At 40.4% G+C, this 19,370-nt stretch overlaps 1 protein-coding gene across 2 annotated transcripts in view; it reads right to left on the bottom strand.

The window, feature by feature from the left end:
* Window positions 1-12,155, bottom strand: part of mad1l1 (mitotic arrest deficient 1 like 1) — a 62,066-nt gene extending 49,911 nt beyond the window's left edge. For both annotated transcript variants that reach the window (XM_040045996.1, XM_040046064.1), the window contains exons 1-9: window positions 12,023-12,155; window positions 11,377-11,521; window positions 11,135-11,275; window positions 10,881-11,060; window positions 10,660-10,784; window positions 10,456-10,537; window positions 9,329-9,459; window positions 7,392-7,506; window positions 6,575-6,636 (exon numbers count right to left, since the gene is read on the bottom strand). In XM_040045996.1, coding sequence (XP_039901930.1) covers window positions 6,575-6,636; window positions 7,392-7,506; window positions 9,329-9,459; window positions 10,456-10,537; window positions 10,660-10,784; window positions 10,881-11,060; window positions 11,135-11,275; window positions 11,377-11,520 — 980 coding nt within the window. In that variant the 5' untranslated portion in view covers window position 11,521; window positions 12,023-12,155. The remainder of the gene's footprint in view (window positions 1-6,574; window positions 6,637-7,391; window positions 7,507-9,328; window positions 9,460-10,455; window positions 10,538-10,659; window positions 10,785-10,880; window positions 11,061-11,134; window positions 11,276-11,376; window positions 11,522-12,022) is intronic.
* Window positions 12,156-19,370: the final 7,215 nt, after the last annotated feature.

Below are 19,370 nucleotides of genomic sequence, written 5' to 3'. Positions count from 1 at the left end.
CGCCTGCTGGCCTGCGCTAACACTTAACGATCCGGGGCCAGAGTACACTTCAGTTTCTCAGCATCTTATCCCCTGCTTACTCTCTCTCCCTCTTTCAGGCAGACACTTGCTTTTGAAACGCATTCTTGCACAACAAATGAGGTTCATGATTTTATGTGCTTTGGTTGTAACCTTTTTTTTTTTTAAGCAATAACACGTTGTCCTCACGTACCTTATAGATTTGTTAATTAGTTAGCACGGTGATTTTCACAAGAGAGGGTGTTAGTGAGGAAGTGTTACACGGTTAGTGATTACACTACAACGTGTACCCTGTATGAGTCCAACTGAACCGTGCCTGGGCTCACATCCTAAAAAGTGGGCCAAGGCTTGATGTGCTTAACTGAAACGGTCACACTAGTTAAACATAATGGACTTTGGGGGTCAAATGTGCTTTGACGCACTACGGATTCCCTACTGTGAGTACACACCAACTTCAAGGCAGACAAGAGTATTCCATGTGAAAACTGGATGGTGAGGATTTATTACAAACAGCATTTCAAGCTCAAAAAACTTCAGACAAATATAAAATGTACATGAAAACTGGAGGCAATGACAACGATCATTTAGAGCCTATAATGTCTTAAATGTAAGTATGATGAAAATAACTCAAAGACTACCTGCATACACATTCACATACACACGCATATCCATTTTCTTCCGCTTATCCATGTTAGGGTCCCGGCTGTTGAGGGACAAGACTCGTGTGCACCCTGGGCATGTTGCCACTCTGTCACAGGACTAGCACAGAGAGACAGTCAACCATTCACAACTATGCTCAATTTAGAATCACCAATTAACCTAACATGCACGTCTTTGGACTATGGGAGGAAGCCAGAGCCCAGAGGGGAAGGCACAGGGAGAACATGCACGCTGCACACAGAAGGGCCCAGCTGGCCGAAGGGGATCTGAATCCAAGATCTCTTTGCTGTGAGGCAACATTGCTCACCACCACACCAAATTTATACTCACGTGTTCATATTGACCTCAGCAACATTACAGCTGCTGGAACAGGAGCCAGAGAAAGAATGAATCTTTTTTTCAAGGTCATGATGTGAACACAAATAAGTCACAGCCTCGAGCAGTCATCTCGTCTCTCATCCACAGGTACTGTGTGTGTTGTTTTATATATTTTACATATGAAGCTGGTGCTGGATTATCCACTCAGCACCTGATTCATACTACTGCATTAAGTCCATTTAAGAAAAACAAAAAAACAAAAAACATATACGGTAGCGTGCTAAAGTTGCCTCTGTTACTGCAGTTGTGAGATTTAGGTGGCCTATGCTAGAACTTGTTTCTAATGAAAAATTATCATTACTTACTGTTGGAGAGATGTTAAGAAAAAACTGCATTTGACCATCCTTTGCAAACTACCCATGTCTGAAGACAAATACTGTCAATTCTGGGAGATCTAATAAACTGACATCACCTCCCATCTAAGTTTTTAGTTTTTAGGTTCTTACTCTTTTAATCTCATGGAGCAGCGTTAACTGATATTACACTGTGTAATGATGGTTAGTAATAAATGCATAGATTTGTACCAATTGAAGCAACACTGACTCTTGAAGATAGGATGCGAGCCTTTTCATTCTGAGGGTTTCAGAGTACAGCTGCTTCTCCTCTACATTGAAAGGAGCCAGGTGATGTGGTTGATAAGGACGCCTCGCGGGCGCCTTCTAGGTGAAGTATTTTGGGAATGTCCTGCAAAGAGGATGCAGACCCAGGACATATTGGAGAGATTATATCTCTCACCTGGCTTGGGTAACACCAGAGAAGAGCTGGAAGTGGGCAGGGAGAAGGAGGTCTGGGCATGTTTGCTTGGACTGCTGACCTCACAACTCAGACATGGTTAAGCAGCGCAAAATGAATGAATGGCACTTATGACAACCACTGTAAGTGATCGGTGATTACTGCATCCCCAAACGCTAGCTATAGTGCTTATTATATGAATAAACTAGCTGCTTTATTCAGACCATGGTAAACTCATTTTCCATGGTCTGAACTCAAATCTGAAATTCTTTTGCAAATCCTGAATGCCTTCAGGCCAAAGAGGAGATACAGTATCTTCCTTGTTATCAGCACACAATTCAAAAGCAAGCGTCCATGATGGAATGCATTATTGTACAAGGCATGCGAAACGGTCTCATCCCAAGGGACCTTTAATGCTGAGCACATTTTCACAATTGAACTGTTATAACTGAATGTGACTCCTGCACATTGTCTACCTTAAAACATAAATTACAATGTTTGAGTCTAATCAACCTTTATCAGGTACAAAAGTAATGTCCACACACACACACAATTTTAATCATCCATTTGATGTCTTTTTTTTGTCATATTTCTGCTATATTAATCATTTATGGGATATGTTAATCATCCCTTTTGGTATTGCAGCTATAGTTAACAATTTTTGAAGTGATATCCATGCAAGTTGGATATCACTTCATGGTTATCACAACTATTATACATGTACATGCGAGTATATACATAACATATCCATACATAGACGTTGCCTTTGCACCTGGTGAAAGGCAGTCGGACTGAAACTTCATCATTTAATAAAGGCATAATCTGTAAGCGAGACACTGTGTGGGGGTTATGTTCAGCCGTTATGTGGAACTTTTTCTAGGAAAGTGGGTTGTACCACTTAACATTTATCTAGGCGTGACTTCAGGTATGGAAATAAACTCATGACTAAAATATGAGTTTGTGAATTATAAGCTGGAATGGCCTTGGTATCCCAAGTAGATAATTCAACATTGCCCTGAGCACAGAGGGATGAGCCTTTTCCTGAACTCACACAAGCAGATATTTCTCTGTCCTCTGCCTTTTGTTTGTTTTGTTTTGCAGGTCATGAGTCAGTCATGTTGGATGCTGTTGAAAACAACGTGATGGTTGCATATTATTGGGTGCAATGTTGTGAACAACTATGGGGTGTAACCTGGTCTACAAAATGAACTGTCAGATTAGCGAGTCTTGCTTACAAAACGCACATAAGTGAATCGGGAAACGTGGCCAAAAGTAAAATTTAGTCCAAAGCCCAGATATCAAACATAACTATAGTAGCAAATAGTCCAATTTGTCCCACTGGATGGATGCGAATGAGCCTTAGTGATTTTATTCACCATAGCCATTTGCTTTTCAACTGTTAAGTAAGAACTGGGAGTAAAAAATGCTAAAATCATAATAAATATAAATAACTGAGAACACTGTGACTTTCTGTGTTTGGCTTTATTATGGTAAGACCTACAGTTGGACATTACTTTATGACCACAACATGCATTTTTTTGAGCAATATACTACTCAACTCAATACCTGGAAATAACACTGGAAGCTGAGTTACTAGAGTAACTAATGAGAGATCAGCTATTACATATACATCCAGCATCCAGACACCCATCCCATTTTAGGCCAGGTTATTTGTAAGATACACACTTTCTTGATGTAATTTTTGTGGAATTGTAAGAAAAAAAAAAAAACCCTAATTATTAGTATATTAGCTGTGTGAAAATTTTTACGTCAAATATGTAGCATGGTCTTAATGCATTCACAAGATTTTTAGGAAACTTGACCTCTGACCTCGACAAAATTCACTCCAGAACTTATACAAGATTTGTATTAAACGCACCCATGGTATCAATTTGAAAATCTTACGCTGTGTCTTTCTTGAGTTATATAAAGTCGGTCACCCTCTTTGCTGGGTGATGACAATCCCCAAACCTTTCATGCATGAAATTTAGCATGTTGGCACATAGAACGGTATCACCGTGCTAATTTTAACTCCTCTATAACCAGCGTAGGTGGAATCAACTGGCCGATTTTGATGTACTTGATGAACTTCTCTCTCTTTCAGTATGATTATGTATTCCTGAAATGGATCTGTACACATTTTTAGCCCATCTAAACCAACAACAACAACAACAACAACAACGTAAAGTGAAACAGTGTTCAGGAGTTGTACTGCAATTTCTCCAGAAATTGTTATCAAAGTTAACAAAACTCTTATTGGTTTTATTTAATTGGGAGTAATATTTAGCATAAAAATCCAGCAATTTATGAACACTGGGTAGCATTCCAACTAAACTTTTTTTCACTGGTGGATCATGGACACATACGAGCTAAAATAAAGTCTTAATCCACAGGGAACAGCATCAGGTTTGTATGGCCTTCAATGTGGCATCAAGATTCAGCATACACACAAACACTACCATGAAGTAGTTAATTCAATTTAATACACCATCTATCACACAAAAACCAGTCTGGGACTTACATGCACAAAATAGCTGCAGTTCTTTCTGTAGCTTGTGAAAGTTTCAATAATAAAGGGGGGGGGGGGCATTTTCTGGAAGACCTTTCAATATATTTTAATCATTCAGCTGTCCTTCAGTGGCAAGACCAGAAGCACTTCCAGCAACCAGTCAAGTTGCACGAATTCAGTATCCAACTAGATATGACAAAAAGAACGTGTGAACTTTTGGTGTAAAAATGTCATTATCTGATCATTTTTATCATATATGTCATTTTCCAGATATTTAGAGATTCTTGAATTAGGGCCAAATCAAGTCTTGAACTTTAAACACACAAAATTCTAATCACTTCATCCTCCAGTCAAAGTGAAACTTTCGAGCGATATCATGTAAAGAAAGCGACGGACAAATCCAAAACTTAAATGCCTCCAGCCCCAGCTGTCGCCAGCGTGGAGGCATAAAGATATTTTCATTTTCTAGTTTCTTCCAATTTTATTTTCAATTGTCATCCCCACTGGCACGCACATAACCAAGCACAATGTTATCATCTCACATAACAGAAGGAAAGAAAATAACTTCTAGCAACCAGCCAGCTGCTAGCAAATCCAGGCTGCAGCTTTAAGGCTTGCGTCTACTTCTCAACACATTTATTGTTCTTAGGAGTTTTCTCTTTTCCCTTTAAGTTATTTCTTCCTGGCAAAAGACCAACATTGTTGGTAAGAATTAAATCTCAGGGTGATGGAGGTCAACTCTTCAAGTACAGTAAATTACATTTATTCAATCCTCAGTCGCAACTCAGCTACATACTCTTCATATCCTGATATATCTTGTGAGAGAAAATGTTTATTAAGTATAAATATAAATTATATTTAGCTTTAAGTAACGCAAGATGACAAAACAAACCATAGAAAAATCAACAATGAAAATCCAAACTTTAGTGTCAAAGCACAGCAGCCCTTATGAGCCATTTCATATTTAATGACAGAACAACAACCGCCCTAAACAAGCAGCTTCGACTTCATGTCAGCATTAATTCAGGCACTGTTACATTACTGACGGCCCTGAGATATGATCATTATTCTGTCACTGCAGTGCCATCAATTCTCCTTTCTTCTGAAAGCTCCTGATCATTCTTAACCGCAAAAAGAATATGACATATATCCAATTCACTTTCACTTACTTTGTGATTCTTAAACTTCTTCATAAAAACTTTGACAATTATATACCTGACAAGACTCCAAGCAGTAAAATGCTGAAATAATGACTGTTTAATAGCCTACAAGGCAATCACAATATCCCACTTATGCACAAATCCACATCAATAGTAATTTTCGCACAGCACTGATACACCGAGTGCAATAAAGGTGAACAAATTGCTGAATGAGACACACTTACTTCCACCTGCCTCTACGTCACACACACTGTGACAAGAAAATAACATCTTGACCGCATTGACATTTTATTTCGGGCTTTTATCAAACACCAGAATAACAGCTTTAAGGAGTTTCTAAAGGTGACTGTGATGCTATTTTGATCATCAGGAGCTAAACATGTGTGCAACATTAATATTTTGCACTTTTACATCAGCATCACACATGAAGCCAATAACAGAACTATGAGATTCCCCTTATCCAGTGGATTTTGAGGAAGAAAATTACAACAATTTACTTTAAATATCTCACTTTTTAAGGATTCAAAATGTTACATAACACATTACATATGACTAAAATTAAGCCTTACGGAAATATTGATTTCACTTAATTTCATAGTTTATTAGATGGCAGTTTTTACTTTTTCCTCCCATTTTCACCCCATACACTTTAAAAAACAAAAAAAAACCCACACACACATCCTCACACACTTTTTATTAAGCGCTGTGTTTACCTCACAGTCAACGTTAATCACAAAAGAAAGAAAAACACGGTGCGCATGTGTGCGTGCATGCATGCCATCGGCAGGTCTGCAGTGTTTATAATGTGTCAGATCAGCTTCATTGCTCACGAGGAAACATGCAATCATTCTCTCATTACCAGCTTTGAGTGAATGCATTGAGACTCATTTGGTGCACTCACAGCAGGTACCAAACAGACATCTATACACAATGGTGGAATCAATCCACAATGATGAGGCACATTTGTATGGAGTGACCACAGCTCCACCTAGTGGCACTTTATACATGATTAAAAACAGGAAAAAAAAGAAAAAAGAAAAAGAAAGAAATACACAAATGTCTATTTAAATATTTCTCTTTGTGATTCAAACGTACACACTTTGAAATAGTGTCTGACCTTATGTTGAGTCCAGTAGATTGCCCAAGGTTCTCCCAGGCGTGGAGCTTCTCTGTGAGCCTCTAAGTTTTAATGACACCAAAGCAAATAACTGTTTTTGAGTACAGGAAAAGTTGATGCTGATATAATACAGTCAGCAGCAGAAGAAAAAGAATACTTTTATGCAGTATGAAGCCTTGCAAATATGGCATCTTTACATCCCACAGCAGTATAAATACATTATTTTCTTCTCTTATTATTGTACATATTTTATAATTCACCAATTATCTCTGACAATAGCTTTTTAAAAAGTAATGACTGAAATGTTTACTCAAGTTGCCTACACACAGGAAGTCAGTCTTTTGTCAAGCATCAGCTTGAAGCTGACGCTGAATGCTAGTGAACATTCCCATATTTGCTACCAGCTTATATGTTAATCAACTGTATTCTTCACTCTCATTGGTAGCCACCTCAGTTGCTCACGTGAAGCTGAGAATAGTTTATCGCAAGTCCCGCCCACTTCAGCAGCACTTTTTCCACTTGTAGTTGTTTTCTATGGTCTGTTGCCACCATATCACTACGAACTGCTCCCAGTGTGTATAGGGCTTTTTGGAGGACATTCTAAGCTTAGATTATTAATTAAAAAATATATTTGATAGTAAATTCTAAAAGTTAAACTTCAAAGTTTGCAAAAACAAACATAGAGGACAGGGAGTCACAAAAACCTTCACGAGGATGCAGCCAGAGTCATTAATCTATCTAAAAATGTCTCATTGAAGCTTTGCTTATTACTTAATTCTCTTAATATTTATATATTTCTAACTTCCCACACTTTTACCTCTTTTTCCAGTTCCATGTTGATCAGCTCTTCTTTGGTTTTCTCCATCCTCTCCAGCTTCTTCCGCAGACCCTCCACCTCCTCTTTCAACAGGCTGCAATTTTCTCTGCTCTCCCTGGACAGAACAGAGACAAAAAAGGTAAATTAAACTGATAGCTCAGTGTCTAATGCAAGACATGGAGGAACTTTCAATCCCTGGCTACAGTCACACTCGGATGCAATTTTGAAAACCGTTTTCAAATATATTAAGATTACAGTGACTGACGACAAATGCACGTAACAATGTACCAACTGTGCATTATAGCTATAATACATTGCTCTCACTAGTTTTCAAGTTTTCTTTACTTTAGTCACACTTGTTGGATTAGGGTGACTTTTCTGTGAACTCTACTTGAGAAACATCTGATATGTTTTGGCCATGTTATTACCCACTTCAATCAACAACACTATTTTTGCCCAGCTCACATTGTTTACACCAGGGAGCTGATTATGCTGACACAAGCCGGTAGAAATTAGGGGGGGGAAATGCAAAGGTTGCAGAGGAGGAAAGAATAAGGGAAAAGAGCTCGGTCCAGACAACAGAGACTGATTAGGAGATAAAAGAAGAATTTTCCTTCTATTGTTTCAGGCAATGTGAAACAAGAATCTCCCCACAGTTTGAGGACTTCCCAACCATCGGAGACCAGACACTGGACTCGCCTTGGAAGATCAGACCAAATCCTGATTGATCCACCTGGTCTTTCTTTTCAGTCACATTTCCCAGACTAAACCTGCAATACTTGCTCCTCTTGCTATCCAGCACCAGAAATACTCAGTAATATGAACAAGTACTTATTGAGATTACATTCATGTATGCCAGTTGACTGTTGGCCCTGAGATGTTAAGCAGGATTTCTCAGTAAATGGCAGCCCCTTGCCCCCCAGTCACCCTCTGTCTCAGAACATGTAAACAAGGAGTGCAGTGCAGCTCTGCAGTATTCCATTTACGTCTGGCCAGAGTAATCTTAGTGTGATGACCCATTCCATTATGCACATCCCTTCCTTGTTTTCCTTACTGATTTTTTATGAGAGATGGGGAGAGTGTGTGGAGCATGTCCCCCACCACACACACCCTCCCCACACTACTGATATAACATTCCGCTTAAAAAAATAAAAATAAACAAATAAAAATTATTTAAAAAAATAAAATAATTGGCTAATTAGCTTTGTTCCTGTTTAGGACAGTTACACACACACACACAAACACTCGACCAGAAAATACTGCTTTCTGCATACTGTAAGTGTGTAAAGGTTTATCTGCAAGGACAGATAGCTGCAAAACACTGGCACACTTTGCAAGCTAATGTGAATGTGTATGCACAGCACAAAGTGTCACAAATTTCAGCAGCATTTAAAATGCAACTTGATTGTCTGAGTACTTTTAGAAGGGTCAGTCTTTTTTTCCCCCTCCCATTTAATCGACTTATGAATAAGGAACATTCCTAGTTACAGTTATGGCATCTTCAGCAAAATTCTTAATCTGTTATCTTGAGAAAGTATGAAGAGTTTCATGCTTTAAATTGAGATTTCTGTAATACAACAGAAAGGATAAGTGGATAAACACACCAACTGCTAAATTTCTCCACTTAGTCTGACAAGCTGTTTGGGTGTTACTTGACAAATGGATCTTCTGTTATCCGACTTAATCTTTCAAAGTGCTTGTATGCTCATTAATGCCCGTTAGCATCCAAACTACGTGGTACAAACAGAATCAACCTAAACATATAGTGTAAGGTTTTAGAGACGACACAGGCACAAACACATATTACAAATACCAAAAACACTTGTTAAAGAAAAGAGAGCTTGTGGTATATGTGTGTGAAACTTGTGGATTGAAAGGTCCCTCCACTACAGTGTAAAGAGTTTACATGTTAAGGAAACTTCAAAAATGTATTTAACCTGAGGTAGGCATTATCATCTCTGAGGCGCTTCAGCTCCTTTTCCAGATCTGGAACTCTGGCCACCTCTGACTTTACAGTCTTCACAATGGCAAAGTCCTGCTCCCGGAACACAAGCCGCCTTTCCAACTCCTGCCAAATTAGAAAGTGAGAAATTCACCAGTAATACAGTTTTCAGATTAATGACACACTTTATGGAAACAAATACCTGTAACAAACAAGCAAACACACACACACACACACACACACACACACCTGTATTAATGTAAATATCTACCCACCAATCATGTGGCAACGACTCAGCAATCTTTTATTATCCAAAAGTGGACAACAGAAGATTAGTAAAAAATGTTGCCTGATTGATGTCGAGCTGATCCGAGTGGGTACTAATGGAAAAAGGGCTTTAGTACCAACTAAGCATCATTTAAACCTACACCCTACCTGACGACTGTAGCTGACCATATCCATCTCTTTATGAACACAGTGTACCCGACTTCTGATGGCTGCTTCCGGCAAGATCACGTGACATGTCACAAGACTCCAAATCACCTCAAACTGGTTTCTTGAACATGACAGTGAACTCACTGTACTCCACAGTCCCCAGATCTCAGCCCAACAGACAGACAAATCTGCAGCAACTGTGTAATGCCATCATGTCAATATGAACCAAAATCTGTGAGGCATGTTTCCAACACCTTGTTGAATCTATGCTCTGAAAATTAAGGCTGTTCTGAAGGCAAAATGGTATGATCGATAAGTTTATGTTATGAGGGGAAAAAATACATTTAAACTCATATTATGCAATTTGAAGGAGAAAGGTAGTTTGAACAAAAAAGCTGATATGTAGAAAATTGAACTGATATACTGCACATGCATTGGTTATATGTCTAAATCGTAATCATATTTAGTAGGTTTACATTCGCTGTAGAGTGAGCTACATAACACTGTGTAACCACACCGTCTACATCAGTGCAAAGAGGTACAAACTGCTATTTTTAACTATTTCAACTAGTTTCTCTCCATGAACTGTGGACACTGAAATGTTCTGAACTACAGACAAATCCGTACACCATTTAAACTCTGAAGTGAAACCATAAGGAGCCCAATAGAAGCGACAGCATTTCGTACCTTAATCTTGATTATGTGATCAGAGCATGAGGACTGCGCAGCTTGGAGACTTTGGCAAAGTTGAGAGACTTCCTGATACTTCCTGATCATAACAGCAATCAAAGAAAACTGCATGGTCAGCATTTATATTAAGCAGTACAGCTCAATATTTATTAGCATGAAAAAGAGCAAAGTGTCAGTCCTTGTTTGTGTGTGTGTGTGTACCTTTGTTGCAAATCTAGCTTTTCCTGTAACTCCTGGTTTTCGAGCATTTGAGCAGAAATTTTTGAGTCTTGGTTTTGAATCTTCTGCCTGAGCTCTCTGATCTCATCCTTCAAAGAGCTGATGGTCTGCAAACAGATAACAGAGGTAATCCAGCATAAGATAAGAGGCACTACCAGACTGGCAAAATAACTGTGCGTGCAAATCTACAAGCATGCGTGCACCTGGTTTGCTGTGCCAAGCTTATCATCTCTTTCCTCCAGTGTCTCGTTTAGACCCTCCAGGTTCTTCTGGAGAGCATCATTTGCTTCCTTCTGCTCTGTTAGCTTCTTATTCGCCTCTTCCGCTCTCTCCTCCAGCTTCTTTATTTGTCCCAAAAGCTCCTGGTTCCGATCCACCTCATGCTGCAACATAACAAGGTGGTGAGCTATCTGATGCTTTGTTCATGTGGTATTAAAGGAGTATGTATGGCATGTACCTCCAAGTCTCGTGCGCTGTCTGAGGCTGCCTTCTCCAGTTCAAAACGAGCCCGTTTGTGACTCAGCTCCATCTGTTTCTTTTCCTGGTCCAACTGCAGGTAGCGATTCTTGGAGTGAACCCTCTCTGCTGCTTCTAAAAGCTAAAAGAAGGATATGCTAGTAAGTGCGGAGGCTGAATGCTGGTGCTATTTTTGTTCAGCTTTTTTGCCCCCCTGTTGATGCAAACAGTTTCTGTATGTACCTCCATGCTGCGCTTGTACTGACTCTGCAGGATTCCACTCCCTGCTGAGTGTTCTGACAGCCGCTGTGGATGTTCGGGGCGGCTGATGAAGGAATTGAAGGACTTCAGGGTTGTTAAAATGGTCGTGTCGTCTTCTAAATCCATCCTGGAAGATGCAGCACACAAACGACAGGCTCACAGTACGAGTAAAAAAAAAAAAATTAAAAAAAAAAGATTACACTGCGGCCATGTAAAGTTTAGCTAAGCAATTCTAAAGTGCACCATTTTCATGCTTTATAACTTTACGATAAAAGTGTTAACACGTTAATGTTATATGCAGACAGGTTCCTAGCATTAACTACGTAAAAGTGCGAAGTAAGATAAAAGTGGCATTAGCTTCTTTGCTCAGCTGTACAAACACGAAAACAACTTTAGTAGCTTAACCAAAAGCTAATGTTTACGTTAGTTGCCATATTTGGCAATTATCAAGAATTATCTCAAGAAGGTATTCACTGGTTTGTTAAGAACGGTTTAAACTGCTTCACTCCTGTATCACCACAGGCTACACAAGAGTTCAGTTTACCATGACTGTTTTCTACAGCTATTCTCTCTAAGCTACGTTTAAGTAGCTAACAAATGGGCATCGCTTGTAAGAATACGTCCTCACCTCTGAGCCGGCTTGGTTTCCTTTTTTAAGGAGCGAGTTATTTGCAAATAGATTATCTCAGTGTTGCTAACGTGTTAGCTGCTCGCTCAATACTACAGAAATCCCTCCAGTTTAGCTCGAATGGGATGCACGTAGTATCGCGAGATTTGGTAACATCGCGAGTATCAAAAGCAAACTTTTTTGTTTGTTTTGGTTTTAATCAATGACTGTAGAAAACCTTTCTACAGTCATTGGTTTTAATAGGAAAAATAAATCGTGCACTGTTATCAGTTTGATTTAATGTTTCTTTGTTAGTTTGTTTTTTCCCCCTCTGATTTCTGGTTTTCTAATAATAAATACAATGACGCTTGGAAAAGCCTGGTAACTCCGGCAGTATTCAGGTAGAGCTGTTTTCTTACAATTGGTATTAGACAGAATTTTACCATTTGCACAACCTCTGTCATACCACTCCTACCCTTAGAGGTCAACCACCTCCACTTTACCATATAACCCAGGTTTAATAATAATCAGCGCAAATTGCATTAATAAATATGTATACTATACACTGTGTAATATGTTTGGGACTAGCGTGATTCAGCTATCACATAAACAAAAGTTATTTTGCAGTTTTACAGAGATTGGTAGGAATAATTTCATGAAGCATTCTTATCTGGCGGCAGGGTTTTGGATCAGTCTGATCAATCTTGCTGGAAAAACTCAGGGAACGTGCCAGCTTCAGTGCATAAAGAGGGAAACACATCATCATGTAGCAATTTCAAATATCCAGTGGCCTTGAGGTTTCCATTGATGACGAATGGACCCACTATCGTTGTACCCCATATACCACACCAAACCATCACTTTTGTTGGTCCAACAGTCTTGGAGGGATCCATCCAATGTGGGTTAGTGTCAGACCAATCTTCACCATTCACATAAAAGTTTGCCTCATCACTGAACAAAATCTTCTGCATGAACTGAGGGTCCTGTTCCAATTTTGTTTTGCCCATTCTGCAAATTCTCTGCGCCGATCTGTTCGACTAATGCCACTCTCCAGTGACATGCGGCGAGTGCTACGCTGTGGGCTCTTGCTGAATGAAGCTAGGACAGCCACTGATGTTTCTTCATTAGTGACAGTTTTCTTGCGTCCACATTTTGGAAAATCCAACACTGAACCAGTTTCACGAAACTTAGCAGTTTGCTAACTGTAGCATGGGAGATGGGTGGTCTCGTAGGGTGTCTTGCATTGAAATCTGCTGCAATGACCCAGTTACTTTGCCCCCTCACATATACTAAGTCACTTTTTAAAAGGCAGTAATCCTCCTCATCCTTATCATCAGACCAGAAAATAGCTGATAAATATTGCATGTGTTACTCTTTTACATTTACCTAATTAATCAGTGGGTAAATAACATACCTGAAACAATGAATCAGTGCAACTCATGCTATTTCATGCCTCAAAATTAAAGCACAGTATTGCATTATGGGGGTTTTGTAGATTCAGCCTAATTTATAGACTAAAGAATTTGGCTAGAAGGAGCAAACCATTGACCAGTTAACCAGGTTTATAAATATGCTTTTGATGATCTACATGGCACTACTGTGCTTTTGTTAGAAATGACCAAAAATGATATAGTGTATTTACTTTTGTATCCCATTAGCCCAGCACCTGTATGTGCTTGGATTTGTGGGGCCTTACTGGCATAGTTGTTCCAACAGAGGGCAGCACTGCTATATTTATCAGTTTATATTTTACAAAGCATGGTCTTTTGGTGGACACAGAGGTCTGCCTCGGCGTAAAGCCTCGTCTTTGTACAAATAATAAGCTGTGATTGGCTTCGCATTACTAGAACTCACACAAATGTGGATAGATCTTGATATTGTACTTACATAGCACACTGATATGGAAATGATGCTTTTTTTTCTCTAGCATAAGGCGTATCACTCACAGGGAGGCACTAATGGCACAGCTTTACAGATGGCAGCAGTGCCACGGACGATGTGAATTACAACCATTTGTGCCACAATGTCACGTCCAAAAACATTTTAATTCATGTTTAATTAAATCGCCATAAGTCGCCTTGAACGATCCTCCTGATCCAAACAACGGTGATGCTCATTCTTGTGCATCCGGTTTGCATCTTCATTAATACTTCATTTATTCCCATGTGGAAAAAACCTCTGCACTTGACAGTCACAGCATAGCAGCTGAGAATCAACTCCAGTTCTCCCTGTGCCGTCTGAGGTCACGGCCAAGGAATTCTTTACGACTGTCCTGCATTCATGCCCTTCCTGAGTGAAGTAAAGGAAGTGAGACCTTGGGGCATTTATGTAAGAATATCTACAGCAAAACACAGGCAAGACCTTGAGAGTGCTGATCTCTGTAGTTTCAGAATACATGGATGAAAAAGACGCAGACAAGCAGCTCATAGATGGTTGGAACAAGCTGCAACGGACGCACAAGAGAATAATGACTATGCTGTCATCATCTGACAAAAGAAAAGGCTGTAATTACAAAATCACCTCTCTATCACTTGGCTGAGAGCAGAGTAGGAGCACAAGAGGTGAGGCCCGGTGCCCAGTCCATATTTATGTGAGAAAAGAGCTGGAAAACATGAAATAAAAGACAGGAGGGTCCACGGAGGGATTTTTATGATTTTCTTTTTTTGTACGTGGGTGAGATTCAAGAGGGATTGAATGAAAGGGTGTGAATTTGTCTGAAAAGGTCAAACAGAAGACAATTCCTCTTCAGAGTGACATAAGAGCTCCCCTTTCTCTCTGTCACTGTCTCTTCCCTTTTCATCCTTTCACCCCCAAGAGAATTCAGCCTGTTTTGGTCCACTGTCTCTCCTAGCTCCCTCCTTCTCTTCCTCCCTCATCCCTTCCTTTCATGGTCCTACAATCTCCCCTCTCTCACCGGGTGAGAACACCTTTTTTTTCTCCCCCTCCCCTCCCTCCTCACTGTCTTTTTTTTATCTGTCATACTCTGACTCAGTCCCTCCCAGTCTCTCTTGGGTATTCAGTCGCCGTCCTCAGCATCTCCACCTGCGTCGGTCCTCCAGCAGTCGACCCGTGGATGCAGCCTTCCCTGCGAGATGACGCAAATGCTCAAGTTCAGACTCCTGCACGTGCACACGGACACACACACACGGCGTACGATGTAAATCAGCAGAAGTGCCCGCAGATGTGCCCTTCATTGCCATCTGTTGAGAGAAATGTGATAGGAGTTCACAGGAAGCCGTTTCACATTCAGTGGGGTGTTTTTTCCACCCACAGCTGTAAACATCAAAACATACACGATGTCATGCAAACTGCAAAAGGTTAGGAAGCTGACACCGAGAAAAATCTCTTTCTTGCGTCGTTACCCGATTGGCAGCAATGTCAGCTTTTACAGCTTTGCTGTTAATGACAATGAAAGATATGAACGGGTGTAATTCAAAGAGCCATATAGAAGGCTTTCAGTGTCCATTAAACACATTATTTAAGACATCACTGTAACCATCATCATCGTCCTTTTGAATTAATTCACATAATTGAAAACATAACTGTATTTAGTCACACCACAGTAGGCAAAAAGAGGTCACCTCAAGGTCATCCAGACATAGTGTGTTACCTCAGTGTCTATTGTGGGTTTTATGAGTGGGTGAAAGATAAGGTGAAATAGCTCAGAAAGAGCAGGCATGAGGAAATGCAGAAGGAAATTTGTGGTCATGGCAGGTTCATAAAGTGCAAAGAAGAGTGTGATGGGGGGGGGGGGGGGGACGTAGGCATGGGAGGCGAAATGAGGAAAGCTGCAGAGAAAAGGCTCAGAGAGGGACAGAAAACAACGTTACAGATCAGATGAGAGAAAGGTTAATGAGAAGAATCAATAAGATAGTGATTTCATACCCTTCTAATGAAGGAGGACAGAGCCAATAGCTGATTCAGGCTTTCAGTGCTCTGGAGCCCCGGGGAATAGTTGAACAATATTAGTTTACAGGCGTGCATGCTTGTGCACACAAAGGGTGGAGGGGGGACAAAGAAGATGCAGAGGCACCCAGTTATGCATAAATAAGCCACAATCAGAGGAGAAATTAAAAATAAATTGTGCTTACTAATTAATGAAATAAGCAGTCTCTGTGGGATAAGCCTGATGGGGAGGAGATGCGTGTGTCACATCATTTTCTGAATTCTCTCCCCCGAGGTTTCAAAACATTCAAAACAGTCTGCAGGGCAGAGAGCAGCAATATCATCAGCAAAGAAAAAACTAAGTTATTAATGTGGAACCCAAAATAGATGCTAACTGTGCGTATAATACATCGTCATTTCACAAAAGTGTGGTGCCTGTGTGGATATAATCCATCCGTGCATTCATTTTCTTCACGACTTGCTCAGGGTTGCTGGAGCCTATCGCACTAGACAGAGAGTAAGAGTTGGGATAGACCCCACACACAATGGACGCATACAAGAAATGTATTTTTAAAAAGTCTAGTTTACATGTCTTCAATCCATAAAGCACCACAGTATTCCACTTGCTGTGATATGAAAGAGTGTGTGTGTGTGTGTCCATGGAGCTGTCTGCCCACTTATGTGAGGCATCAGGTGGGATATGACCAGTCACAGAGGCGTTCTATCCACAGGGTGGTTTGATTGACACACAAACATAAAGCGTCAAGAAACTGCTTTGGGAGATCCAAGTGAATAGACAGGGATAGGAATAAAAACAAAAAACAAAATGAAACACGCTCTGTGGGAGGAGGGAGAGAAAGCGTGACGGTGATGTCAGGCAGGTGGGATGGAGGGAGAGGAAGGGAACAAATAAAAGGTGGAGAATCTCAGAGGACTGTGGAAACAAAGAAAGAGGCCATACGTATTGTTGCCTTGTATCTGCATATTAACGTGGTTGTTTATTATTTCAGTGTGTTCAGTCCCAGAACAGCAGATATCTATGTAATATTAATGAATAAAAATGTAACAAATTAGTCACTATAATAAATGTATTACTGCAGTCTGTCCATGCTAAGTTAGTGCTTTTCCCCCTGTTATTATCACAAAGAACTAAAGCAGACACTTTTGGATTTAACTATTTTTTATTTTAGGAGCAAAGAGATTACCAGTTGTCAGGGTCTTTGGAACTAACTCGCCATTGTGGAAACTAAGGCTCACCTATCGTTTACCTGCCTGCCCATGAACACACCTCAAGTCTCCTAGAAGTCTGCCTGCCCACCTGTAACTCTTCAAACTCTGTCATCATCCAGTCTAGCAAGTAAGGCCTCAGAGGCTTTTCACTATTCTCCTTCACAAATTGCCATAATCAGCCAGCGCTCATCTGTCTCCCTGTCTGCAGAGCCCTCCTGAGTTTAGCTGATGGAAAATGGCTCAGCGCCATAGCCTGCCTGCCCTTTGTTAATTCCCTGAATTCTATAAATAAACCTTTTGAAACCCTTAGCCACGGTCTGAGTCTGCTCTTTGGGTCTGGTCACTGCAAAAACATGACAGCAGTGCTATTCAGTATCTTACACCATTTATTTCTGTTCCAAAAATTTGAGTGAATGTCCTGTTTATATACTGCACTAAAGTAACAATTGGGGAAAAAAAATCATGCCAGATATCTAAACTGATATGGATGTGTTAGGAATTAAAAGACACCCCGAAAATCATAGAGAAAAAATGATGTTACAGGCTAGTACAGGGGTCGGCAACATGCAGCTCCGGAGCCTCTTTAGTCCTTATACTGCGGCTCCGCGTGGTTTGGCAAAATAAATTACAAGTATTTAACGGAAGTGTATTTTTTTGTATTAGTTCTTTTTAAACTTGTAGTTCTAAATTGAAAGATTATTGTGATATTGAAATATAAAAATAAAATTATATTTTATTATTTTTCGTCGCTCAAAATAAGCGTCACACTCGCTTTGGAGTTGACGTCACGCCGCAGTGCATTGTGGGGTCACGGCGCCATGTCAGTAGGCCAGAGATAGGCCATACTCAAAATCAGCGCAAAAGACAAAGGGCTGTATCGCGACCGATTGCGCCCAGACGCCAAGAGACGGTACTTTGAAAAAATTGTGTGCATCGGTAATGTGGACCCGTATGAAATAAGGAAGTGGAGTGGAAACCCAGACGACCTACCGCCGTTGTCCTATCCCGATATCTTCGCATACCTTGTCTGTGGAGTCAGCGCATACACAGCGAACCAGTTTAAGAATTATAAATCCCTGGAGGCCCACATCCAATTCACAAACGGCTGGGTGCAAGATTTGTCCATCTTTAAGCCTCCACGCTGCGAGTACGTTGTCGTTAAGACAAAGGTAAGTCGGTTTGAACTTGATAACTTTCTAAACAACTTCCTTGTTACCGTTTTTGCTTTGCACGTACACTCGTACAGCCAACCCATCTATCTTAGCCTTGGTCAATTACAGACCTTTTATTAAAAGTGGCTTTTGTGTGTTTCAGGTACTGCACTCACAACGACTGAATGAAACTGCATTACAGCCATGGGTCATTGTGAGCACCAATGGGAGGGTTGAGGCTGCTCACTGCACATGCATGGCCGGAGTTGCAGAGGCCTGCACCCATGTCGCTGCTCTTTTGTTTAAAGTCGAGGCTACAGTGTGTATCAGAGGCACCAGAACTGTAACAGACGAGTCTGCATATTGGGTATTGCCCGGAAATATGACCAAGATACAGCCCGGGGTTGCACATAACATTGACTTCTCCTCAGCAGCTGCCCAAAAACGTGGTCTTGATGAAATCATAAACACACCCTCTGCATCGAGAGGCAAAAGGAGGCGATTGCAAAAAAGGCGGATTCCTATTGCAACGCTGGAGGATTTGTCACCATTACTGGATACACTGCAGGACCACAGCAAAGCAGTGAGTTTGTTTGGAATAGAAAACTATTACACCAACTACACTACACAGTCACCCACATTACCCCAATCCCTGGCGTGTTTACACAACAAAGACGCTGAGTCCCTTGGCCTTCCTGATCTTCAGGTGGACTGTCTAAAGTTTCTTAAATAGCCTGTAACGTTTCATGTTGTGGTTCAAGATTGATGCCAGCTGTGTGTTGCCATGTAAATAGTTTGCATTTCATTTTTATGTACTTGCTAAGTACATGTGAACAGATCAAGAATAAAAAACAAACAAATATACTATTCTTTTCTGTTTTATTGAAACTACTTCACACAAAGTACAATTATTTACAGTGAACTACACATGCAACACAACAGCTTTATGACTACTCAACAAGAGCAAGTTTCATTTGGCCCTGGTTTGACAACCACACTGGGGCACATATTCACCAAAACACAGCAAACCTTAACAATCTTATCAAGCAGTGTTGTGTTTATTTCTGCCCTGTTCACTGCACACACAATGCCCTTTAGCTTCC

Source organism: Simochromis diagramma, unplaced genomic scaffold, assembly GCF_900408965.1.
Source record: "Simochromis diagramma unplaced genomic scaffold, fSimDia1.1 OVJJ01000798.1, whole genome shotgun sequence".
Taxonomy (NCBI): Eukaryota; Metazoa; Chordata; class Actinopteri; order Cichliformes; family Cichlidae; genus Simochromis; species Simochromis diagramma.
This window is presented reverse-complemented; position numbering and strand designations above follow the sequence as displayed.